Consider the following 27785-nt stretch of genomic DNA (forward strand, 5'->3'; position numbering starts at 1 on the left):
CCTCCTGTGTTCTGCACTTACTGATGGTTAATAGGTTGTTACACCTATTGTTGATAGATCATGGAAATCGGGGGGCGTCCCACACCCGGCACCCCCACTGATCAGCTGTTCAGTGCTATCGGTGACTGGATGTTACCAGATCAGTACAGATCCATCAATTTTGTCATGTTGGTTTCCAGGTACTGCATAACCGTGCCATTAAAATGTGATTTATATGTCAGGAATGTATAGGAAAAGAATGTCTGCCTCTGTAGACCACCACACATCCATCTCTCTCTCTCACTCTCTCTCTCACTCTCTCTTTCACTCGCTCGCTCACTCACTCACACTCTCTCTCTCACACACACACACACTCACTCACACTCTCTCTCTCTCTCTCTCTCTCTCTCCCCTAGCTTTTGAGCTTTGTGGATGTGTTCATATATTTCTCCTTATTTTATTAATTGCATAGAGCTGCTGTATAGATCATTAAGGACCTACTTGAACGATTGTCACTAGCAACAGCAGCAGTGGACGGGACCCTCTATTTTTTTTTTCTAAACCTGACAGACCATACTGATCTACAGATTCTCTGACTTACCCATTATTGACTTGAATAAAGAACAGTAACAATTGGGCCTATCCACAAATACTGGCAAACCTCTGAGTGGTACGCAGCCCTGTATACATTGTTGTGGATGTCATATTTGGGATAGCTAATAAACTGCACAAAGCACAGGCAAATCATTACTGAGCCTAGAATTTAACTTTTGTTGCTGAAAACCCGAATTTTGTTATGTTTTAATATTTGATCATCTGCATTTTGTCACCTCTCATTGTTATACCTTTGTTCTAGGTTCTGTCGGAAATGATGTTGCCAACATGATCAAGCTATTTGAAGCTAGCTATGAGTATATAGTAGAAAAGGAATGTATAGTACAGACTAAAATAGCCACGGTAAGTCCAGTAAGACTCTGCTTCTCCCCGGCCATATACCCTTTTCCTGAAACAAAATATCTCCCCATGGATAACCACAGCTGTTTCCTGCACAAACGTTTATGACCCCAACTGCCTTGCCAAAGCCTGGGACGATCAGATATGGGCAGGATAACACTGACCACACCGATGAAGAAAATTTTGCTTTGTAATAGATACATTCTTGTTTTGTTTTTTTTATGTCTTTTTTTATTTAGCCATAGATATTTAATGCATTCACTTGTAATATGAAACAAGTCCTACATTTGTTCTTTTTATGTACAAGGGGATCTCTTTTCAGGCAATGCTCTTCTAGTTAGTTCCCTCTTTTCTCACTGAGGAAAGCAAAGACTCAATGGTTGCAAACATGAAGTCCCAAACTTCAGAATAAACGTTCATGGACGGATTCTTGGCTTTATTCAAGCTTCATAGTTTCATAGTTTTTAAGGTTGAAGGGAGACTCTAAGTCCATCTAGTTCAACCCGTAGCCTAACATGTTGATCCAGAGGAAGGCAAAAAAACCCCAATGTGTCAAATAAGCTCCAATGGGGAAAAAATTCCTTCTTGACTCCACATCCGGCAATCAGACTAGTTCCCTAGATCAACACCCTGTCATAAAATCTAATATACATAACTGGTAATATTATATTTTTCAAGAAAGGCGTCCAGACTCTGCTTAAATGTTAGTAGTGAATCACTCATTACAACATCATGCGGCAGAGAGTTCCATAGTCTCACTGCTCGTACAGTAAAGAATCCTCGTCTGTGATTATGATTAAACCTTCTTTCCTCAAGATGTAGCGGATGCCCCCGTATTCCAGTCGCAGGCCTAGGTGTAAAGAGACCTTTGGAAAGGTCTCTGTACTGTCCCCTCATATGTTTATACATTGTGATTAGATCCCCCCTAAGCCTTTGTTTTTCCAAACTAAATAACCCCAAGTTTAATAACCTGTCTTGGTGTTGCAACCCACCCATTCCTCTATAATAATCTTGGTCGCTCTTCTATCTACCTGTAAGATTATGCTATTTATAACCTTCTATACTTTTGCTATCAAGAAAAGCATCCATTCCTCTCTTAAATTCATTCAGTGAGTTGGCCATCACCACTTCCTCAGGAAGAGAGTTCCAGAGCCTCACTGCTCTTACCGTGAAGAACCCTCTTCTATGCTGATGTAGGAATTTTCTTTCCTCCAATCGAAGAGAATGCCCCCTTGTTGTTGTCATAGTCCTTGGTACAAACAGATCATGGGAGAGATCTCTATATGGCCCTCTGATATATTTGTACATATTTATTAGGTCTCCCCTAAGTCTTCTCTTTTCTAGAGTAAATAGACCTAATTTTGATAACCTTTCTGTGTATTGTAATGCACCCACTCCATTTATTATTTTAGTAGCCCGCCTCTGAACCCTTTCAAGTTCAGTAATGTCTTTCTTGAGCACCAGCGCCCAAAATTGCACACAATACTCCAAGTGTGGTCTGACGAGTGATTTGTACAGAGGGAGAATGATGTTTTCATCTCGTGCCCCCAGACCTCTTCTAATGCATCCCATCACCCTATTTGCTTTGGTGGCTGCTGCCTGCTGCCTGACACTGGGCACTCCAATTTAGATTCTTATTGACTAAGATGCCTAAGTCTTTTTCCATGTCTGATTTCCCCAGCGGTTTCCCATTTAGTAAGTAATCGTAGCATCTGTTTCTCCTTCCCATGTGCATAACCTTACACTTATCTGTGTTAAACCTCATTTGCCATTTTTCAGCCCAATTCTCCAATTTACTCAAATCCATCTGTAGTTGCAAACTGTCCTCCTTTGTGTTAACTACCTTACATAGTTTTGTATCATCTGCAAATACTGATATTTTACTCTGTAAACCATCCACCAGATCATTAATAAATATATTAAATAGTAGGGGGCCCAATACAGACCCCTGTGGCACCCCACTAGTAACCCTGGCCCAATCTGAGTATGCGCCATTAATAACCACTCTTTGTTTTCTACCACTAAGCCAGCTACCTACCCATCTACACACATTTTCCCCGAGCCCAAGCTTTCTCATTTTACTTATCAGTCTTTTATGTGGGACAGTGTCAAATGCTTTACCAAAGTCGAGATAAATGACATCCAATGATTCTCCTCGGTCCATGTGAGAGCTTACATCCTCATAGAAGCTGATCAGGTTAGTTTGACAGGAGCGATCCTTCATAAATCCATGTTGATATGGAGTTAAACAATTATTAACATTGAGACATTCCATAATAGTATCCCTTAAAAACCCTTCAAACATTTTACCCACAACAGATGATAAGCTTACCGGCCTATAGTTTTTAGGTTCCCTTTTACACCCTTTTTTGAATATTGGTACCACATTTGCTAGCCGCCAATCCAGTGGAACAGACCCAGTTTCTATAGAGTCTTTAAATATAAGGAATAGAGGCCTGTCTATCACATTACTTAACTCCCTTAATACCCGAGGGTGAATGCCATCAGGGCCTGGTGATTTGTCAATTTTAATGTTACTAAGTCGGTTCTGCACTTCTTCCTGGGTTAGGCAGGTCATACTTAATGAAGCGTTTACATGATCACTCTGCATTTCCCGTGGCATATGCTTTTCCTGTGTGAACACAGTTGAGAAAAAAGTATTTAAAACATTTGCTTTTCCCACATCGCTTTCTATGATTTTACCCTCATTATTCTTTAAAGGGCCGACACCATCAATTTTAATCTTTTTTCTGTTTATATAATTAAAGAATAGTTTGGGATTTGTTTTGCTTTCCTTAGCAATGAGTCTCTCAGTTTCTACTTTTGCTAAATGTATTTGTTTTTTACACATTTTATTTTTTTCTCTATCTTTTTAATGCTTCTTCGCTGCCTTCTTGTATTAGCTTTTTAAATGCCTTTTTCTTATTATTTATTGCCCCTTTTACATCCTTATTTAGCCACATTGGTTTTCTCCTGTTCCTAGCCCTCTTATTTCCGTATGGTATGGCTTGCTCGCAGTGGGTGTTTAATACCGATTTAAAAATTTCCCACTTATTTTCTGTGCTCCCATTTTTGAGGACATTGTCCCAATCAATTTGGCGAATGTCTTCTCTAAGCTGATCAAACTTTGCTTTCCTGAAATTCAGCGTTTTTGTAACCCCCCTCCAAGGCACCTTACTGAAGGACAAGTGGAATTGTATTATATTGTGGTCACTGTTCCCTAGGTGCCCATCCACTCGTACGTCTGTTATTCTATCTGGCCTGTTGCTTAAAATTAAGTCCAGAAGGGCTGCCCCTCTAGTTGGGCCCGGCACAAGTTGGGACAGATAATTATCCTTAGTTACTGACAGAAACCGGTTTCCTTTCTGAGATACACAGGTTTCAGTTTCCCAGTCTATATCGGGGTAGTTGAAGTCCCCCATAATAATCACCTCATTGTGATTTGCTGCTTTGTCTATTTGTTTCAATAATACAGTTTCAGTAGTTTCTGTTATATTTGGTGGCTTATAACAAACCCCTATGAGGATTTTATTAGTTTTCCCTCCTTGTATCTCCACCCATAAAGACTCCACCTCTTCATTTCCCTCTTGAATATCTTCTCTTAGTCTGGGCTTTAAACTGGACTTTATATATAGACAGACTCCACCCCCTTTCCTTTTTTTATGATCCCTCCTAAACAATTCATATCCTTGCAGGTTAGCCGCCCAGTCATAACTGTCATCTAACCATGTCTCAGTTATTCCTACTATGTCGTAGTTTTCCTCATACATTACCAGCTCCAGTTCTTCCATCTTAAGTGTCCATGAGTTATTTCCAGTTTTTGTTCAGTTTCTTTAAAATTGAAATAAAACGTTCCAGGACACAAACGATTCCATTAAATTGGTAACAGTAGAGTTATAAAATGTCTTTAGTTTGCCTCATCTCTAAAAAAAACTCACCAGAAAAAAAGCCACCAGCCAACTCAGGTCAAAATGTCAGATGCAGGATGCAGCCGCCCCTTATGATAAAGGTGGGGGTAGCACAGATGCGGAATACCGATCACCACTCACAGCCTACCAACTCATGGAGGGTGTGGTTGCTGGTATTAAAGATTCACACTAATGAGGTTTTACATAGGGCGCTAGTCACACAGATATGTGCAATGCACAGTATGTGGCTTACAGCCTATTGATGACGCTTATACTATTAGATCACGCGGGCTGCCCAGCACCATATAAGTGCATTGACATGCAGGACAGACATCCCGAGGGGCCTGTGTGACTGGCGCCCTATGTGAAACCTCATGAGTGTGTATGTTTAATACCAGCAACCACCCCCTCCATGAGTTGGTAGGCTGTGAGTGGTTGTCTCTTCAGTATTCTGCATCTGTTACACCCCCACATTTATCATGGGGGCCGGCTGCATCATGTCATGATTAAGCGCCTGTTCTATGTTAGGCCTGAAACGTGTAGACCCTTGTCTACACGCTGAGCTTTTTATCCACTGTATGTTTTTTATGGATTTTTCACAATAAAGCTTCAGAGTTTTTCCAAGATGGTTGCTGGCTTTTTCCACTTCTCTTGTTCGTGGCTTGAAAGCGTTTAACATTCTTCAACATCATAAGCAACTAGGACAGCAGCAACTGCCTAGTACAAACCAATACTTAAATAAGTAGCACTTAAACAAACCAGTTAGAATTTATTGTGTTCACCTTTGTTTTTGAAGGTTTTGAAGGTCAAAAACTTTATGGCAAAGTAGATTTCAGGTAATGTGATTGTCAATGGCTTTGAGCCCACCATAGTGAAACATCATCCACATATGGAGATGTTGGGTGATGTTACATCTTCACTAGGATTCTCTTTGCTGTCTTGATTTTTTTCTTTGCTCCTGTTGGCAGATATTTCATGTAACATACTTCTATGATACTGTATTTTTCGGACTATAAGACACACCGGACCATAAGACACCCTGGTTTTAGAGGAGGAAAATAGGAAAATAAAATTTTAAGCAAAAACTGTGGTCATGACACACTTATGGGTCGAGGATCTGCTTCTGACACTGTTATGGGGGTAATGTCCCAAAATTCTTTACTAAGGTACCCCATCCTGGTAATGATCCTCCTGCCTTGAATATGATCCCCATCCTTGTATATATGTACCCCATCCTTATATATTCCCATTCTGCTATATACCACCATCATGGTATATATTCCCATCCTGCTACATAGCGGCATCATGGTATAGCCCACATCCTGCTACATAGCGCCATCATGGTATAGCCCCCATCCTGCTACATAGCGCCATCCTGGTATATGCCCTTATCCTGCTATATACCTCCATCCTGCTATATACCCCCATCCTGCTATATATCCCCATCCATCCTGATATATACCCCCATCCATCCTGGTATATGGCCGCATCTTGCTGTATACCCCCATGCTGCTATATGGCTTGTATCCTGTGGCACACAAAAAAAATAAACTTTATTCTCACCTTTCCTCGCTCCATGCAGCATCGCTTCTCCTCCTGTCAGTGCCGGCAGCAGCGCCGCTGGAGTGTGGAGCAGTCACCGTTCCCCTGCAGCATCGCTTGTCCTCCTGTCTGCCTGTCAGCTGACCTGTGTGGAGACTAACAGTGCGCACAGCGATGACGTCATCGCTGTGCTCACCGCTCTCTACACAGATCAGCTGGCCGGCAGACAGGAGGAGATTGCGATGCTGCAGGGAACAGTGAGTATGCTTATTCACTGCGCCCCGCGCTGATGATGATGCGTGGGGAGCAGTGAATATAGCCACACATGATCACTCCAGGCTGTAGTTGCCAGGGGTGATCACGCTGGCCGGCTGTTAATTATGTGCGCACCCCCCGCCCATCAATCCGCCCACCTGTCAGGGCCGGCTTCAGCGCTGAGAGATGATGGGCGGGAGGATGTATGCATATGAAATAAGCAGGCCCACGTGGTCATGGCAGGCGCTGCTACAGCCTGCTCATGCCACCGATGACCCGCTCCACTGCAGCACCCTCATTCCCTGCAGCCACATTCAGACTATAAGACGCACCCCCACTTTCCCCCAACATTTAGGGGGGGTGCGTCTTATAGTCTGAAAAATACGGTACTTCACATAACCGGCTGCTCTGAGCTCCCAACCGATGCTATCCTATTAAGAGGGATGACTCCTTTTATATTGTAGTGGTCAATAATCGTAAGAAATCCTTGGACTTCTGCATGATTGGCAGTCTGAAAGTTGCAAATTGTGTTGTCAATTTTACAGCTGTATCTTTGGAAAACAATTTAATGTAAGCATGATGCAAACACTTTTATATGGGAACCGTAGCTTTGTAACTGTGTCATGTCTTTATAATATATGTAAATTATAGTGTTTGCTTAAATTAAAGGGTTGTTCTCATCTAAATTCTTCTAGAACGCGCCGCTCCCCAGCATCCCGACTTCACATTACTGGGGGTGTAGGCGCTCCTGCTTGATTGACATTTCAGGCTAGTATCATTAGCATCATTACGTCCCTGGCCTTAACTGTGTGCACTCTGATGCTGCTATATAAAGCTGCCTGACCTCTGCAGCATCCAAAGCACAGTAAGGCATGAGAGAGGTGGCCAGGATTAGGTAATTCCAAAGACCACAGCCAGCCTCAGAGCAGGGCTTACAAGCTCAATATACAAGAGCTTGTAAGCACTGTGCATGTTTGACTATCGCTAGTAAACGAGCTGTAAAAAAACAAAAAGATGATTATCCAGAAAACTGTTGGCACATTTATATAAAAGAAAAAGTAAAGTTGGTTTCATCCTGCAATATTAGAATATATGAGGATGCATTATTTGTAAATAGAAGATTGTACTTTTTAGTTTTATTAGACAATTTACTTTTTCCCCGCTGATTTTTTTCGTGTGCCGTAGAAATATCCGCATCATGTATATTCTTCATATGACAGTTAATAGTGCGGACAATAAGTAAAAGAACAAATGATTCATGGCCACCAAGTGCCTTTTAAAAGTACAACTGTGGATAGATGAAACAGAAGCGGGTTTGTAATCACATAGGCTAGGTCTGTATGCTGCAATGTGTGCTTTTTTCTGAGGGTTAGCCAAAAGTAGCACAGATTCTTTTTTTGATCCAATCCCACCCGCGATCTAGACAGAAGCTATATAGTCTGTTCTTGAGATTATGCTGGGCAAATTCATTAGTCACTGAGGATGAAGATTTAACATTTCTGCAGAATTGTGTGTGGTCAGCTTTACCTTGGCACATACAAATATATTAACCCTTGCAACAGTTCAAACTCAGTTTTTGTGCCCACAAAGAGAATGCAGATTTCAACTCTGTGTATAAATTGAAGCTCGAAATGTTCTGATGGTCTTATGCGGGCTTCACACGAGACGATCTATCGTGCGATTGCACGATCGATCGTACCCGCCCCCGTCGTTTGTGCGTCACGGGCAATTAGTTGTCAGTGGCGCACAAAGTCGTTAACCCCCTGTCACACGCACTTACCTCCCGGGCGACGTCGCTGTGGGCGGCGAACATCCTCTTCCTGAAGGGGGTGGGACGTTCGGCGTCACTGCGACTTCACACGTCAGTCGGCCAATAGAAGCGGAGGGGCGGAGATGAGCGGGACGTAAACATCCCGCCCACCGCCTTCCTTCCGCATTGCCGGCGGGACGCAGGTAAGCTGAGTTTGTCGTTCCCGCGGTGTCACACGGAGTGACGTGTGCTGCCTCGGGAACGATGAACAACCGGCGCGCAGAAGGAGGAACGATTTTTTTAAACTGAGCGACGTGTCAATGATGAACGAGAAGGTGAGTAGTTCTGCTCGTTCACCGTCGCACGTAGCTGTCACACGCTACGATATATCAGACGATGCCGGATGTGCGTCACTATCGACGTGACTCCGACGACGTATCGCTTGATATATCGTACCGTGTGACGCCCGCATTAGTCTTTGATCCTTTCAGTCAATAGAAATACCTGTATGATACGAATTCATGGAATGTTTTAAATTCTCCATAGAGAAAAGGTATTTGGGGATAAGGGAGGGAGCCAATATCAGTTGATGAAGATGACTGCACGGCAGTTATAATGTAGGAGATGACTGCTCAGCCTACCTGAATAGATACTGATTAGGGATGATCGAATACCTCAAATATTCGGCTTCGCGAATATCCGACGAATAGGTTGCCGCTATGCGAATATTCGATGCACAATGTAAGTCTATGGGAAGCCCGAATAGTTCCAAATAGTTGTTATTCAGGTTTCCCATAGACTTACTGTACATTGCGCATCGAATATTCTCGAATAGTCGAATAGCGGCGACCTATGTGGCAAATAATCGCGAAGCCGAATATTTGAAGTATTTGATCATCCCTAATACTGATCTATTAATATACAGGAGGGGATATTCATAATTTCTCCATAACAGACAAAGGTGGTACTGGCTCTAGTTTTCTATGTGATGCTGTGCCGATGACTAAATTGATAGCAAAGCATAGCAAAGGAAACGTGAAATCTGAAATTCAAAATGGAGTCTAAAGGGAAGAAAACAGGTGTGTGAAGTGCATGGAAGCAAGTACACTATATGTAAATAACGTGCAGAGTGTGTGATAGGGAATCAGGTGCAGGTACAAGCATACAAAAAATAAGAAGAAGAATAAAAGGTGCTTCTTTAAAGGGGTTGTCCGGTTTAGAATGACAAGTCTGGAGTTACTCTGTGTGACCGTAGTCTTGTGAATCTGCAGTGCGTGCGCTGCGAGGATTTGCCGATTTCTGAGCCGGAAACGGCAGTCTTGTGACCACAATTATGTAATATGCATGTTTCTGGCCAGAACCCGACTAGTGGGTGCAGCCTCGGTCAATACAAGTATTCTGCCTGGGTATATGCACAATGCATAATTTTGGTCACATGACCGGTATTCCCTGCTCAGAAACTGGCAAATCCTTGCAACGCACGCACTGCAGATTCACAAGTCTGCAGTCACACAGAGTAACTGCAGACGTCTCATTATAGACTGGATAATCCCTGTAAAGAATCATTTTTTTGGTCAGGTTCTGGCCGGAAATATGCATATTGCATATTTGTAGTCATGTGACCGCTGTTCCTAGCTCAAAAACTGGCGAATGCTCAGAATGCACAGTACGTGCACTAGGAAGATTCACAAGTCTGCAGTCACACAGAGTAACTGCAGACTTCTCATTCTAGACTGGCCAATTCCTTATAAGGGTAAAGTTCACACAGTGTGTTTTTCGCGGCATTTTTGCACATTTTTTGGGTGCGTTTTTGCTCAGAAAACTGCATGACTTTGCTTCCCCAGCAAAGTCTATGAGTTTTCATTTTTACTGTCCGCACACAGCGTTTTTTTTTAGCTGCGTTTTTGTGGTGCCCACAAAAACGCAGCATGTCAATTATTTTTGCGTTTTTCACCCATTGAGTTCAATGAGATGTTCAAAAACGCAATGAAAACAGCAAATTGCAAATATAGCTGCGTTTTAGTGCGTTTTTATTACTAAAAACGCAGCTATAAACGCAAGGGGTGGGTAGTAAAGTGACATGTACAGGAAGAGGATTCCTTCTGTCAGTAAACACAGAAGCATGAATCCTCCCGGTACCGTCACCGCTGCATCCACCTCCCGTCCTGTGCATGTCCGCTCCCGTGCGGCGCCATGTCTGGGCGGGAGGTGGAGGCAGCTGCAAAAACAAAAGTGAACAGTAGAAAAAAAAAATGTCATACTCACCTGTCTGCAGACTCCCGGTGCCATGCCCGCTCCCAGCTCCTCTCCCGATACCGCCGCTCCAGCTGTGTGCAGACGGCCGGGACACCTCCGATATCTGCAGGACCTGGCGCTGATCACCTTATGCAGTCACCTGACGCATCAGCTGATCGTAAGTCTCGCGGTGATGCCGGCGCCCGGCCGGCTTAACCTGTCAGCGGATGCCGTCAGGAGACTTCATCCCTGATTACCGGCAGCTCCTGCAGCGATCGGACGGGATCAAACTCCGCTCCAGGAGCTGCCGGTAATCAGCACATAAGTGAGTATTTTTTTTTTTTTGTACTGATGCTTCAGCTGATTGTATAAACGGCTTTTATACAATCAGCTGATGTGTGATGTGATTCACATCCTGGAACCTGACACATCATCTGATCGCTTTGCCTTCCTGCAAACTGATCAGATGATATTGGATCCGGATTGGACGGCGTGGGACCCTTGACCCAGGATTACTACGGAGGGTGGTTCTTTATTTCAATAAAGATGGAGTCACTAATTGTGTTGTGTTTTATTTCTAATAAAAATATTTTTCTGTGTGTTTTTTTTTTTTTATCTTTACTAGAAATTCATGGTGGCCATGCCTAATATTGGCGTGACACCATGAATTTCGGGCTTCGGGCCAGATGATAATATACAGCTAGCCCTAACCCCATTATTACCCAGCGAGCCACCCGTCACTAGAGCAGCTGGAAGAGTTGGATACAGCGCCAGAAGATGGCGCTTCTATGAAAGCGCCATTTTCTGGGGTGGCTGCGGACTGCAATTCGCAGCGGGGGTGCCCAGAAAGCATGGGCACCCAGCACTGTGGATTCGAATCCCCAGCTGCCTAGTTGTACCTGGCTGGACTCAAAAATTGGGCGAAGCCCACGTCTTTTTTTTTTCTTTTATTATTTCATGAAATTAAAAAAAAAAGTGCTTCCCTATATTTTTGGTTCCCAGCCGGGTACAAATAGGCAGCTGGGGGTTGGGGGCAGCCCGTACCTGCCTGCTGTACCTGGCTAGCATACAAAAATATGGCGAAGCCCACGTCATTTTTTTGGGGGGCAAAAAACTCCCGCATAAAGTCCTGGATGGAGGATGCTGAGCCTTGTAGTTCTGCAGCTGCTGTCTGCTCTCCTCCATACACTATTGGATGTAGTATGCTGAGCCTTCTAGTTCTGCTCCCCCTGCCTCTCCCTCCTGCATACAGTCCTGGATGGAGGATGCTGAGCCTTGTAGTTCTGCAGCTGCTGTCTGCTCTCCTGCATACACTATTGGATGGAGTATGCTGAGCCTTGTAGTTCCGCAGCTGTCTGCTCTCCTGCATACACTAGTGGAGAATGAAGAACATATTGAAGAAGGAAATGACATCAGACCTTTTTTTTTTCCTTCACTTTTTTTTTTGTTCACTGATAAAAAAACGCTTAAAGACGCAGTGAGCAAAAACGCAGCAAAAAACGCACCAAATCGCGGTAAAAACGTGTGCGTTTTTTGACGCGGGTGCGTTTTTGTGCGGTTTTTGCCGCAAAAAAACGGACAAAAACGCAGCGTCAAAAAAACGCAGTGTGTGAACCTAGCCTAAGAGAGTTAAGCAATTACCATGTTTCTTCTGTCTGGGAATAGAAGTAGAGGAGAGTAATGTGAGCGAACAGTTTTGAGACAGTGACTGTGACCGGGTTGCAACATCACAGTATCTGTATCATATTTAACTACTTGCTGTTAGTACATAAGCAAGTAAAGCTATGCAACGCAGACCACTTTAATAGAAAGACGACAAAAAGATTGTGTACTTACATTTTTAAAGGGAACCAGCCAGGTCCCACATGTGCACAAAACCATCAACAATTGTATCTTCCTGTCTAAATTTCCTGCCTAACAGTCCGTTTATTACACTGGCCATATAAAAGTCACCTGTGGGCATGATAACAAGACTTGCAAAAACCGGTGTCATTGCCAGCTTTATGCAAATCTTGCGCATGCACGCAGTTTTCTTCACTCAGGTCATTGCGCCTCTTAAGTTCGGTGTACGCTACCCGGTTTCAGAGGTGCACTGCAGATGACCGGGAGTGTAGAAAATTGCTGCTGTTCGGCTTCTCTGTGTAAGTGATCCGTCTTCTGTGTCATGTCATAACAAGAGTTGATTGAATCCGCCAAAATCCAGGACTGGCGGATTCCTGCCGGATTGAAAATAAAATCCGGATCCGCTCCGGATTCTGGTGCCCATATAAGTCTATGGGGACCAGAATCCGGAAATTAAAAACATTTGTGGAGGTGATAGGGGTGTAGGAGCGCGCGCGGTTTACTCACCCAAGGCTGTGTCATGGCAGCTAACTCCTTCCGGGTCACGCTTTTCCCTTCTGGAGCTGACAATTCAATATTCATTGTTTTGACCGCCCACCGGCGCATGTAATTGGTTGCAGCTAGACGCGCCCCCACCCTGAGTGGCAGTTTGTCCGCTTACTGCAACATATCACTGGCGGCAGGACGGCCGGTGGGCGGGGAAAGCAGTGCAAGTGTCTGCTGGTCAGTATGGTGAACGTGCATGTCTTTCAGAAACACATGCACGTTCCTGTCAGAAGAGTGCGGCTGTGCGGTGATACGCTGTCAGACTTGTAAAAGTCTGACATGACAGCCGGCACAGCCTGCCTCTCTCTGAACATGAGCGTGCATGTACACAGAAACACATGCACGCTCCTGTCAGAAGTATGTGTGGCTGTGCCGGTCATGCGGGTTTTTTTTTTAATTTAATTAAATAATGAAAAAAAAAACGACATGCGGTCCCCCTAATTTTCATCCCCAGCCATGATAATGCCTGCTGGAGGCTGGTAGTCTTAGCCCGCAGCCGCCCGGTATTGCCGCATCTATTAGATGTGACAATCCCGGTACAATACTAGCTCTTCTCGATTGCCCTGGAGTGGTGGCAATCGGGGTAATAAGAGGTTAATAGCAGCTCACAGCTGCTACTAAGCCCTAGGTTAGTAATGGCACAGGTGTCTATGAGATACCTGCATCACGCTAACCTGTACATGAAAGTAAATAAACACAGACACAGAGAAGAATTCTTTATTTGGAATAAAGCACAAAACACACACCCTCCTTCACCACTTTATTAACTCCCAACGCCATGTAGCTCCGGCGTAATCCACACGAGGTCCCACACCGCTTCAGCTCTGCTACAGAGCCAGTGGCCATAGAGCACGACCGCTGGCTGAGCAGATAATGTCAGCCGCGATGACTGCACAGCAGGCAGATAGTGTCACAGGCTGGGGGTGCGTGTGTCTGTAACCAATCACAGATGAGAGGACGGCCGGTGGGCGGGGGAAAACATGGAAAGTTGTGTGTGATGCACAGTATAGGAAGTAAATGCGCGACCCGGAAGCAGTGTGCCGCCATGACTTTAAGTCTCGGTAAGTATGAAACGCTGTTTTATTCCTGTTTTTCGTTATTTTTCAATTATTTTCCCCAGTTACGGATCGTGCACCCGAAATTCCGGATCCGGCATCCGGAAATCTTTGAAACCGTGCGGATCCGGACTTTTCCAGTTCGGAACCCCCTAGTCATAACCTAATTTATTGACATCTACAGTGGCATGCAGAAGTTTGGGCACCCCTGATCAAAATTATTGTGAACAGTTAAGCAAGTTAAAGATTAAATGATCTCTAAAAGGCATAGCGTTAATACATACTTATTTTCTTCACTGTATACATAGAGAAATATATATTTGATTTTGCAAGTTTTCCCACCTACAAAGAATGAAGAGGACTGTAATTTTTATCGTAAGTACACTTCAACAGTGACAGACAGAATCCCCCAAAAAACCCCAGAAAATCTCATTGTATAATTTTTAAATACGGTAATTAATTTGCATTTTATTGCATGAAATAAGTATTTGTTCACCTACCAACCAGCAAGAATTCTGGCTTTCACAGCCTGTTATCTTTTCTTTAAGAGCCCTCCTACTCTGCACTCATTACCTGTATAAATTGCACCTGTTTGAACTCATTACCTGTATAAAAGACACCTGTCCACACTCCAACCAAACCACCATGGTCAAGAGCAAAGAACTGTCGAAGAACACCAGGGACAAAATTGTAGACCTGCACAAAGCTGGGATTGGCTACAGGACAATAGGCAAGTAGCTTGGTGAGGAGACAACAACTGTTGGTGCAATTATTAGAAAATGGAGGAAACACAACATGACTGTCAATCTTACGCTGTCTGAGGCTCCATGCAAGATCTCACCTCGTCGGGGAGGGATGATTTTGAGGTGGAGAATCTGCCCAGAAGTACACAGGACAAACCTGGTCAATGACCTGAAGAGGGCTGGGACCACAGTCTCAGATTACCATTAGTAACACAATACGCTGTTATGGATTTAAATCCTGCAGGGAATGTAAGTTCCCCTGCTCAAGGCAGCACATGTCCAGGCCCGTTTGAAGTTCGTTAGTGACTATCTAGATGATCCAGAGGAGGCATAAGAGAAGGTCATGTGGTCAGATGAGACCAAAACAGAACGTTTTGATATCAACTCCACTTGCCGTGTTTGGAGAAAGAAGAAGGATGAGTACTATCCAAAGAACACTGGCCCAACTGTGAATCAGGGGGTTGAAACATCATACTTTGGGGGTGCTTTTCTGCAAAGGGGACAGGACGACTGCACCATATTGAAGGGAGGATGGATGGAGTCATGTATTGCTAGATTTTGGCCAACAACCTCCTTCCCTCAGTAAGAACATTGAAGCTGGGTCTTCCAGCATGACAATGAACCGAAACATACAGCCAGGGCAACTAAGGAGTTGTTCCTTAAGAAGCATTTCAAGGTCCTGGAGTCATAGTAGCCAGTCTCCAGGAACCCAGTAGAGAATCTTTGGAGGAAGCTTAAACCCAATGTTGCCCAGTGACAGCCACAAAACCTGAAAGATCTGGAGAGAATCTGTATGGAGGAGTGGGCCAAAATCCCTGCTGCAGTGTGTACAAACCTGGTCAAGAACTACAGGAAATGTCTGACCTATAATTGCAAACAAAGTTTTCTGTACCAAATATTAAGTTCGGTTTTTCTATTGTATCGAATACTTATTTCATGCAATAAAATTAATTATTAAAAAATCATACAATGGTATTTTCTGGATTTATTTATTTATTCTGTCACAGTTGAAGTCTACCTATGATAAATATTACAGACCTCTCCATTCTTTGAAGGTGGGAAAACTTGCAAAATTGTCAGTGTATCAAATACTTAACTCCATGTCAACAGCGAGTCGGAATGCCATCGAGAGCTTTTAGTGGCTAAATGTGAACCCTTGCGGTCAACCAATCTTCTTTTTTTCTTTTCTTTCAAATTGTGGCAATGTCTACATGTTTTTTCTTTCTCCCTTTAATATTTTCATGCAGCTCGGAAGTATGTAATTCTTTTTTTAAAGTATAATGTATGTTTGCGAACATAGCTTGTTTGTTTTGGCTCCCTCGCATCTTCTCTCCCTCCTGCTGTTCTGTTTCCATTACCTGTCTTGCCTGCTGAGCCAGGAAGATGAGCTGAACCAGCTTCTGACGGAATGGAAGGGGGATCGATCTGCATCGTGGCTTTGGGAGCTTTAGTGTGGTTTATTGTAGGACTGTACTGCGTTACTTGCCTGGCTCTTCTCTATTCTGTTTGCTGTAAAGCGAGAAGTTACGAAAGCGAAGTTGTGCGTTCCTCACAGCTATCTGATAGTATTATCATTGACACAGAACTGGACTGATCGTGCATCTCCAACTAGGAGAGTCAAATGGACTGCTAAAAACTGCTTAGGAAACTAAGTGAGTAATTGTGTATTAGTGCATTTAATCATTTTTCTTTCAATAATTTTAAAATAGAAAACAAGTTATGTTACATTTCTAATTTATGAAAGCTTTATATACTAGATGGGTGACTGGAATTCGGGTATAGAGCATGTAGGGAAGCAAGAATGAAGAGAAGCTGCATATATGCATAGTACGCATTGTGATGATCCTAGCCATGGATGAGGCATGGGTTATGGGGGACTAGTGAAAAGCTTTGGTGTTTTGTTATCTTTTACCCTTCATTTTAATGTACATTTTTATACCAGTTGTTTTCTATTCATGCTTTTAAAGTGCAAACTACAGCTTTATAGGATTCTTTTCTTTTTTCAAAAGCGAGGAATGCTAAAGCCATATAATGTTTGCTACTTGCATATTAGTGAAATTGATATAAGTATAATGTGTGTGTGTGTGTGTGTGTGTATATACCAGATATATATATATACATACACACACACACATATACATACATACATACACACACATATATATATATGTGTGTATATATATATATATATATATATATATATATATAATATGTATATATGTGCATTAGAAATAGTGTGGTATATCAAATAAATTGAAATGCCTGAAGCAGAAGAGCAACAGTGCCGCTTTACTAGACAGGCGGCTGTGCTCTCTTTTATGTGTACTTTTATTTTAGAATATTTTTGTTCTTTATGATTATCCATTTTTTGCTATTTAATATAGCACACATGGTTATAGAATACCTCTGTTGGCTATTATTTTTTATTCTTCAGCTTTTCGTTGTAATTGGAGAATCCCTTTAATAGGAAATAAGAGCCATCTTTCATGACATTAGTAACTAGCAGAGCTGATCTGGGACTGCCTAGAACCAGCCGATATGGCATACCCGGAAATCTCATGATTGTCATGTCTAATGGGACAGCTGCATTTACACAGCTTTTATTGGCTGCCTAGTGCACCGTGAGAGCTATTAGGCTGTAGAGTAGTCTAGAAAAGGGGTGATAAACTAGTCCTGTTCCTGCTAGATTGCAGGAGCTTTAAAGTGGCAACACCAGAGGGCTTTTCTGTTGATCTGATAAAGCTCCTACAAGGCAGTAGTCGTCTTGGAAGTTCCCTGCAGATGTGACTGCACAGTGTCAGGTATAAAGATGTTGCTTTCTAGAATGTTAATCCTCCAAGCAAGAGCATTGCAAGCATTTAAGGAGCCAGGAATATTGGAAAAGTTTCTGTAAAACAAGACACGTGTGGTTACCGTATTTTTCGGACTATAAGACGCACCGGACTATAAGACGCACCCTGGTTTTAGAGGAGGAAAATGGGAAAATAAAACTTTAAGCAAAAAATGTGGTCATGACACACTGTTATGGGGCGAGGATCTGCTGCTGACACTGTTATGGGGGTAATGTCCCCAAATTCTCTACTAAGGTACCCCATCCTGGTAATGATCCTCCTGCCTTGTATATGATCCTGCTATAAACCCCCATCCATCCTGTTCACATACCCCCCCCATCCAGCCTGTTCACATACCCCCCCCCCATCCAGCCTGTTCACATACCCCCCCCCCATCCAGCCTGTTCACATACCCCCCCATCCAGCCTGTTCACATACCCCCCCATCCAGCCTGTTCACATACCCCCCCCCCATCCAGCCTGTTCACATACCCCCCCCCATCCAGCCTGTTCACATACCCCCCCCATCCAGCCTGTTCACATACCCCCCCCATCCAGCCTGTTCACATACCCCCCCCATCCAGCCTGTTCACATACCCCCCCCATCCAGCCTGTTCACATACCACCCCCCCCATCCAGCCTGTTCACATACCCCCCCCATCCAGCCTGTTCACATACCCCCCCATCCAGCCTGTTCACATACCCCCCCCATCCAGCCTGTTCACATACCCCCCCCATCCAGCCTGTTCACATACCCCCCCATCCAGCCTGTTCACATACCCCCCCATCCAGCCTGTTCACATACCCCCCCCATCCAGCCTGTTCACATACCCCCCCCCATCCAGCCTGTTCACATACCCTCCCCCCCCATCCCTCCTGCTCATATACTCCCATCCTGCTATATGCCCCCATCGTGCTCATATACCATCCTGGTATATGGCCTGTATCCTATAGCACAGAGAAGAAAATAAACGTTTATACTCACCTGTTTCTCACTCCCTGCAGCACCGATCACATCTTCCTCTCTGGCACGCTGATCTGTGTGTGTGAAGCCGTTCCCCTGCTGCATCGCGATGTCTTCCTGTCTGTGCCGATCAGCTGACCAGCTCAGCACAGATCAGCTGACCGGCTCAGCAGAGATCAGCTGACCGGCTCAGCACAGATCAGCTGACCGGCACAGACAGGAAGACATCGCGTGCAGCAGGGGGGCGGCTCCACACACGGGGACGGGTGAGTGCACTGATTCACTGCCCCCCGCGCTGGTAATGACGCGCGGGGGGCAGTGAATACAGCCGCACATGATCACTCCAGGCTGTAATTGCCAGGGGTGATCATGCGGCCGGCTCTTTACTATGCGTGCGTCCCCGCTCATCCTTCCGCCCACCTGTCAGTGCCGGCTTCAGCACTGAGAGATGGGCGGGAGGATGGGCGTGCATATGTAATGAGCGGGCCCACGTGGTCACGGCAGGCGCTGCTGCTGCCTGCTCGTGCCCCCGATGACCTGCAGCACCCTCATTCCCAGCCGCAGCCCTATAGTCAGACCATAAGACGCACCCCCAACTTTCCCCCAACATTTGGGGAAAAAAAGTGCGTCTTATGGTCCGAAAAATACGGTATGTTCATCAGTTCCTCATATGAATAGTAAAATCAAAAGGTGAGAGACAAAAGCGCAGATAGGGTCTTATCCAAGCAGAGTAATTGGGTGAGGACAGATTATGGAGGTTCACCTGTGGGGGTTGTGAGAGTCACAACCACTGTAATAACATGTAGCTGCTGCTGCCGTAACCCGATATGTGCTATCAACACAGGGCAGAGAAAGGGTTAAACAATGCCGCAAAGGTAGAATCCAGTCGGATCTGGTATAAAAAAGTGATTTTATTGGTCTACGTGTTTCAGCGAATAATCTCTACTCAAGACAAAAATAACATTACCAATGTGATTTTGTGGGTAATGTGATTTTTGTCCTGAGGACAGAGATTAATCTCCGAAACGCATCGACCAATAAAATCACTTATTTATACCAGATCCGACTGGATTCAACCTTTGCGGCGCGCGGTATTGTTTAACCCTTTCTCTGACCTGTTACTAGTAGTAAAAGGGCATTCATTGGTGATTTAACTCTTTAATGCACAGTTGGGGTTTGGAAACAGGAATTTGTTGGGCTATGAAATACTTGCTATTTAGCGTTGGCTGTAATTCTAATGTTGTGTGCCAGAATTATGTCATGTTATTTTCATAAATCTGGTGCCAGATTTGCTGACTTGTTAACGCGTGCATCCTTTATATTCTTAATATACCACCGCCACAACCTTACATATAAAAAAGGCACTGTTACACTGAGATCTTCCTTTTCTTAAACGATTATTAATGGTTCTCATGCAGTGGGTACTTGCGTGTCTACATTAGTGATTTATTTCTACTCGGATAGCTATAATAACCCTTTTGTTCTTTAGCTGTCATATTTATAGCTGTTGTTAATCTGGACTATTGATTAGCATGTGCTCGACATCTGGTCACATTTATGAATTAGATATGTTGGCAATAACTCTGCAATCAATTATATTTTGGTTGTCAAGATGGAAAAAGAAATACAGCTATAAATATGAATGCATGGTTTTGTGTTTTTAATCCTTAACCAGAAGGGTTCATTGACATGAGCAAGTAATTATTAAAACGATGAACAATGCGATCGTATCTCATGACTAGCAAACCGTGTCAGACAAGTGTGATCGTTACATCGTAATATCGAACATTGTGCACTGTGTACACAAAAATAACCTTATATAGGACTTAAAGGGAATTTGCCAGTAGGATCAGCCCTCCTAAGCTGAATAAAAATGATACCTTAATATCTGCTGATGTCTTATTCAAAAGAAATCATATTTTTCCTATTGAATTCCATTCTTCTCTGGTACTTGAGTGGGGCCCATCCGAGCATCCAGCTGCTCATTACGAGTACCGGAGCATGGTAGAGCGCGCTCATCACTAATTGTTACACAATTTCTCCCGAACACATTGATGCCTTAGATATTGGCAGAAACTACTATTTGACCACACGGCAGGGTTGAAAAGAGAGCTCTATTTAGAGTACAGTTTTTGCTGGAGACGTTTGCAGAGCCCCTAAGGTACCCAGAACGGCAGAAAAAAAAGTCCCAATTGTAGAAACTGCACCTCTCAGTGAATTCTTCTACAGCTGCAGTGACTATATTGTAACCTTCACACCGTGATTTTTTTCTGGAGAATTGCAAACATGATAGCCTAGTGCCCCTACGTTGGGCTCAGCTTGTGCTTCTGGCAACATGCACCCCTAAAGGCTATATGCCCACGGGAGCTTGTACCTGCGGATATATCCGCAGGTACGGCCGCAGGTTTCCCGCATCAGCTCCCCAGAATCCGCAGCTATATATAGCTGCGGGATTCCAGCGAAATAGCTACGGAAAACCTGCGGACATTCATGCAACTTATCTGCGGAAGTCCCGGCCTCTATCTCCTTAGTGGAGGGTCGGTAATTCCGCAGGTATTTCCGCAGAAATAATTGACATGCAGTTACGTGCGGCTGCGGGACATCATTCTTGTGTTCTGCGCTGAGCACTTACGTTGGGGTTTCCATGTACATCACCGAAAAATGTGATTCAGATGAAAATTCCAATGGAACCACTCACTTTGAGGTAGCTAGAGACACTTCGGACTCAGTTTGTGTATTTTTCTGATGTCCATCTATTTTAGGCGTACACAGAACTGTGTACTAAAAAAAACACTTAAAATGATAGGTCACCACCATAACAGTGACCAGACGTAGTCCAAAATGACACCATTTGTCTCATTATAGTGAGTGGTTCCTTCAGCGGTTTTGTCTGGAATGCGGTTTTTCGGATTTACACGGAAAGCCCTATGTAAGTGCTCAGCAAAGAGCGCAGGATAAATATCAGCTGAGCCTTATTCTGATTTTTGGGAGGCATAATGAAGACACAGACTGCAGTATAAGAATAGCTCTTATTTTTATTTTTGTCAGGTTCCCCGTATGATGTAAGTGATAAGACGGGTTTATTCTTTGGGTCTGTACGATTACAATGATACCAGATTTTATTATAATAATATATATATTTTTTATGTTTTGCTGCTATCACACAGTAAAAATGCTTTTTTTTATAGAATAGTTTTTTTGTTGCCATATTAGAGAGCCGTAACTTTTCTATTTTTTGTCAAACAAGGCTGTGTGAGGCCTTATTTATTGCCTGATGAGTCGGAGATTTTTTGGGTACCATTTTGTAGTAAATAACATTTTTTGGCTGCTTTATATTCGGGTTTTTCAGATGCTGAATGAACAAAAAACAGGAATTCACTTATTGTTTTGTGGGGGGGGGGGGGGGTGTTGGAGGTGGGTTTGCGCCGTTCACCATGCGGTAAAAGTGATAACACCGATTAATTCTTCGGGTCAGTACAGGGGTCAGTACAGACAGTTACAGCTTTACCAAATTTTATATAGTTTTTTTATGCTTTGCTACTTTTACACACTAAAAATTATATTTTACAAAACAAATTTTTTCATTGCCATATACTGAGAGCTATAACATTTTAATTTATTTTCCAAATTAGGGCTTGTTTTTGCAGAACAGTTTGGCGTTTTCACTCATACCAAATTTTTTTACATATGGCTTTTTGATGTCTTTTTATTAAATTTTTTTCTGTCACTACAATGAAAAAGTGACATTTTTGGTGTATTATTATTTTTATTTTTACGTTGTTCACTATACGGAATAAGTAACAACATAACAGTTTTATAGATCGGATCGTTCTGAAGGCGGTAATACCAATTTATGCACTTTTTTTTATTTTTATGCAAATTCTGCATTTTTAGCTGCAGAACAATTTTGTGACTTTTGTGCGCTTTTTGTATGTGTATTTTTACACAATTCATTTCACTTTTTTTTTTTACTTTTTCACTGGGCCCCACCATGTGACATGAATATTTTTTAGTTTGATCACTCATCTCATATACTGCTGTAATTGTGTACAGCAGTGCATGAAACTTGTCAGTGTCTGACTGACATCCCTTTAGATACTGCTTATAGCAGGATCTAGCATGCCACCGTCCCCTGGGGTTATCAGATGACCTCAGTGTACCATTGCAATGATCGGCACTCGCTGTTACGATCGTGGGGGCCAATCCTGTCAAGGGAGGTTTTTTAACCCCCTTAAATACTGTTGTCGAGATTGACAGCGGTATTTAAGTGGTTAACCGACCCCGATCAGTTCCAAAACTGGTTGGGGCCCGCAGCTTTCAAATACAGCTGTCACCCGCTGGATTTTTGCCTGTGGGGGCCCGGGGGGTAGGGGATGGGGGGGGGGTGTATGGTCAGACACGGCCATTACACAGTACATAGCAGCAGAGCCGGATTATAGGCGGGGCCTGTGAGGCTAGAGCCCCCACCAAAAGAGCCTCTAAGGTGGCTTTTAGCACCAGGGCCACCATCAGGTGTACTGGGCCTGGGGTAATTACATAATTTTATTAAGCCCCGGCCGCCCCCTCTTCATGTACTTTTAAATCTTCCCAAATCATATAAGGAAAATGCGCAGAAGACCTACATTAGATTAAAAAATATTTTTTTATTAATAATATAATTAAAAGTAGGTGGACATAACGGTGGAAATAAAGAGGACATAAAACACACTAGGACAGGTAAATATAATGACAGAAAAATCTGCTCAAATTAAAATAGCATAATTGATGAATAATCAAACCACTAAGGATGGAAGATATGTTTTAGTACAAAGAATAATTAAATCTCATAATAAGTATGAAAAAATGGGGTAATTCCATATATATATATATATATATACACACACACACTAAAATTTTGGGGTCACCCAGATAATTTTGTCTTTTCCATGAAAAATTATACTTTTATTTATCAAATTAGTTACATAATGTATAGAAAATATAGTCCAGATATTGATCACGTTAGAGAAATAGTGAGTTTTACTTGAAATAATAATTTTCTCCTTCAAACTTTTCTTTTGGCAAAGAATGCTCCTCTGCAGCAATTACATCTTTGCAGACCTTTGGCATTCTAGCTGTTAATTTGCTCAGGTGATCTGGAGATATTTCACCCCATGCTTCCAGAAGACCCTCCCACAAGTTGGATTGGCTTGATGGGCACTTTGTACCATACGGTCAAGCTGCTACCACAACAGCTCAATAGGGTTGAGATCTGGTGACTGGGCTAGCCACTCCATTACAGATAGAATACCAGCTGATTGCTTCTTTCCTAAATAGTTCATGCATAATTTGGAGATGTGCTTCAGGTCATTGTCCTGTTGAATGATGAAATTGGCTCCAATCAAGCGCGGTCCACAGGGTATGACATGGCATTGCAAAATGGAGTGATCGCCTTCCTTATTCAAAATCGCTTTTACCTTGTACAAATCTCCCACTTTACCAGCACCAAAGCAACCCCAGACCATCACATTACCTCCACCATGCTTAACGGATGGCGTCAGGCACTTTTCCAGCATTTTTTCAGTTCTGCATCTCACAAATGTTTTTCTGTGTGATCACAAACACCTCAAACTTCAATTTGTCTGTCCATAACACTTTTTCCAATCTTCCTCTGTCCAATGTCTGTGTTCTTTTGCCCATATTAAACTTTTTCTTTTATTAGCCAATCTCAGATATGGCTTTTTCTTTGCCACTCTGCCCTGAAGGCCAGCATTCTGGAGTCACCTCTTCACTGTAGACGTTGACACTGGCATTTTGCGGGTACTATTTAATGAAGCTGCCAGTTGAGGACCTGTGAGGCATCCATTTCTCAAACTAGAGACTCTAATGTACTTGTCGTGTTGCTCAGTTGTGCAGTAGGGCCTCCCACTTCATTTTCTTCTCTGGTTGAGCCTGTTTGTGCTCTCCTCTGAAGGGAGTAGTACACACTGTTGTAGGAAATCTTCAGTTTCTTGGCAATATCTCGCATGGAATATCATTCATTTCTAAGAACAAGAATAGAGTGTCGAGTTTCACATGAAAGTTCTCATTTTCTGTCCATTTTGAGAGTTTAATGGAACCAACAATTGTAATGCTCCAGATTCTCAACTAGCTCAAAGGAAGGTCAGTTTTATAGCTTCTCCAATCTGCAAAACTGTTTTCAGCTGTGCTAACATACTTGCACAAGGCTTTTCAAGGAATTTTTAAACATCCATTGGCCTTCTAACACAGTTAGAAAACACAATGTACCATTAGAACAGTGGAGTGGTGGTTGTTGGAAATGGGCCTCTATACACCTATGTACCTCTGTTTAATGTTAGCTTCATTGAAAAAATGTGCTTTTCTGTAAAAAATAAGGAAATATCTAGTGGCCTCAAACTTTTGAACTGTAGTGTGTATATATACCCTCTAGGCTATACAGAAGGATCAAAATTAACCAGGAAAAGGATGTAAAAGTGCACAGCATAAAGAGTAAATGCCTAGTGGTAAATAGCAAAAAGCATGGAAGATATATGCCTAGTATTGAATAGCAGCGGCAGGAAACCAGTTCAACCAAATAAACAATATATAGCTGCTGAGGCACAATACAAAATATGATCCCGGAAGAAAAATATAATTACAAACCAGGGGAATAATAATCAAAAAAGTGGTTAATACCTGGCCCAAGGTTTGCTATGTCTGTGCTAAGCTTGGTTCTGCTCCCATATCTCTGTAGTAAGCTCAGCTCTGATCTTGTATCTCTGTAGTAATCTCGGTTCTGATCTTGTATCTCTGTAGTAAGCTCAGTACAGAGGAGCAGTGCGTGGGGGGGTAAAATGCAGAGGAGAAGTGTATGTGGGAGAGATTTTATACACAGGGACATTGTGTGAGGGGATATTATACAGACAGCAAGTGTGTGGGGGGATATTATATATGGGGCAGTGTAGGGCAGTTTTCTGAGGGAAATACTTCATTTTTTCTGGAACAAGTTCAAGGGTGCTAACAATTTTGACTGTGTGAGTGTATGTACAGTATATATATATGTGCGCACGTTTTTCCAAGAGTGACGGTGAGGCTGGCGAAGGTGTGCGGGGTGGAGGCGGAGCTGGGATGGAGCCTGGGCGGAGTCTCAAAGGGGCCCCAAATGTTGCTGCTAGTATGGGGCCTTGAAATTCCTAGTGGGCCCTGCCCACCACCATCTGTGTGGTCACCATTTTATGAACAAGTGTCGGGGCCCTGGACAGCTGTGGGGGCACACTCGCCTTCGTCAGTTCTGCAGCCAACGTCCCGCAGTGCTCGGCAGGAAAGGTAGGCTGCCGTCCCTTTAATCCACACTGGCAAGCAGTCCACAGCATTTGTTGCGTGCTCCTGGTTTGCAGTTCATCTGTGGGCGGAGCTACCGCTCGGTGTGCTCCAGTGCTACAGATGAAGAGGAGCCGCAGCACCAGCCAGCATCCCCCAACACAGTGCTGCCTTCTGGCGCTGTATGTGCCCCCTCTCCACCGTGACCTGAGTGGTATGTTCCTCCCCTCCGAGATTTATGGGCACCAGTGAGCTTTATGTACTATTCCCCCCCCCCTCCTCCCGAAGCTGTATGTGCTGTCTCACAGAGCTGTGTGTGTGGACACCCAGAGCCGTGTGTGCATATATCTCAGCTGTCCCCACCACAAGCTGCAACCCTTGTATAAAAAGGAGATAACTAAAACTGCGTGTGTGTGTGCAGCAGAGCTGTGTGTGTGTGTGTGCAGCAGAGCTGTGTGTGTGCAGCAGAGCTGTGTGTGTGTGTGTGTGTGTGTGTGTGTGTGCAGCAGAGCTGTGTGTGTGTGTGCAGCAGAGCTGTGTGTGTGCGCGTGCGCAGCAGAGCTGTGTGTGTGCGCGTGCGCAGCAGAGCTGTGTGTGTGTGTGCAGCAGAGCTGTGTGTGTGTGTGCAGCAGAGCTGTGTGTGTGTGCAGCAGAGCTGTGTGTGTGTGTGCAGCAGAGCTGTGTGTGTGTGTGCAGCAGAGCTGTGTGTGTGCGCGCAGCAGAGCTGTGTGTGTGTGCAGCAGAGCTGTGTGTGTGTGCAGCAGAGCTGTGTGTGTGCGCAGCAGAGCTGTGTATATATCTTTGGGCAGCAGAGCTGTGTGTGTATATATACTCTTTGGGAGCAGAGATGTGTGGGCGGAAGAGCTGTGTGTATATACTCTTTGGGCAGCAGAGCTGTGTGAATATATACTCTTTGGGCAGCAGAGCTGTGTGTATATATACTCTTTGAGCAGCAGAGCTGTGTGGGCAGCAGACCTGGGTGTATATATATACTCTTTGGGTAGCAGAGCTGGGTGAATACGTACTCTTTGGGCAGCAGAGCTGTGTGTGTATATACTCTTTGGGCAGCAGAGTTATGTGGGCAGCAGAGCTGTGTGAATACAAACTCTGTGGGCAGTAGAGTTGTGTGTGTGTATACAGCAATACTTTGTGTACTGTAGTATTGTGTGCATTAAGGCAGCAGAGCACTGTGTTTTTCTGTGTCTGTACATAGACAGCAGAGCTGTGTGTATACAGTATGTACTCTTTGGGCAGTTCTGTGTGTGTATACAGCAGTGCTTTGTTTGTAGTAGTGCAGTATGCATGAAGGCAGCAGAGCTGTGTGTGCTGCTGTCTGTACATATGCAGCAGAGATCTTTGCAACAGTGCTATCAGGGTGTGTGTGAAGGAGATCTCTGTGAGTGTGTATGTATGCATGCATCAGAGCTGTGCGGCCCCCCCAGAGCACTATGCCATCCATCCCAGTAATGTGTATGCCGCCAGAGCTGTTTGCCACTTCAGTAACATCTATGCCCCATTAGTAATATGTATGTCCCCCAGTAGTGTCTAAGCCTCCTACCCCTCCTGTAATGTATATATTGTAGCCCCCAGCCCCTCCTCTGATGTATATAAAGCAGTGCAGTGTCAGTTGGACGGTGTGCGGCCATGTCTGTTAGTCACGGCCATCATGCAGCACAGCCACATGCCCTGGATGACTGGACGGAAACAAGCGGGAGAGGTGAGTGAGGCTGGAGGCGACTTCCCCATATTAATACCTCTAATGCGTCTGTGTCTGTATGTGTGATGTGTGTCAATGTATGTCAGTGTATATGACTGTGTGTATATTTATGTCTGTTTATATGTATTTTTTGTGAATTTGTCTTCAAATATGAAAAAGTACATATTCC

The 27785-nt window shown here is 43.7% G+C and overlaps 1 protein-coding gene across 1 annotated transcript in view; it reads left to right on the top strand.

Moving 5' to 3' along the window:
- Window positions 1-27785, top strand: part of MRPL1 (mitochondrial ribosomal protein L1) — an 81456-nt gene that overhangs the window by 43446 nt on the left and 10225 nt on the right. Inside the window, exon 7 of the mRNA XM_075352173.1 lies at window positions 836-936. Coding sequence (XP_075208288.1) covers window positions 836-936 — 101 coding nt within the window. The remainder of the gene's footprint in view (window positions 1-835; window positions 937-27785) is intronic.

This window comes from Anomaloglossus baeobatrachus, chromosome 1 (genome assembly GCF_048569485.1).
Source record: "Anomaloglossus baeobatrachus isolate aAnoBae1 chromosome 1, aAnoBae1.hap1, whole genome shotgun sequence".
Lineage (NCBI taxonomy): Eukaryota > Metazoa > Chordata > Amphibia > Anura > Aromobatidae > Anomaloglossus > Anomaloglossus baeobatrachus.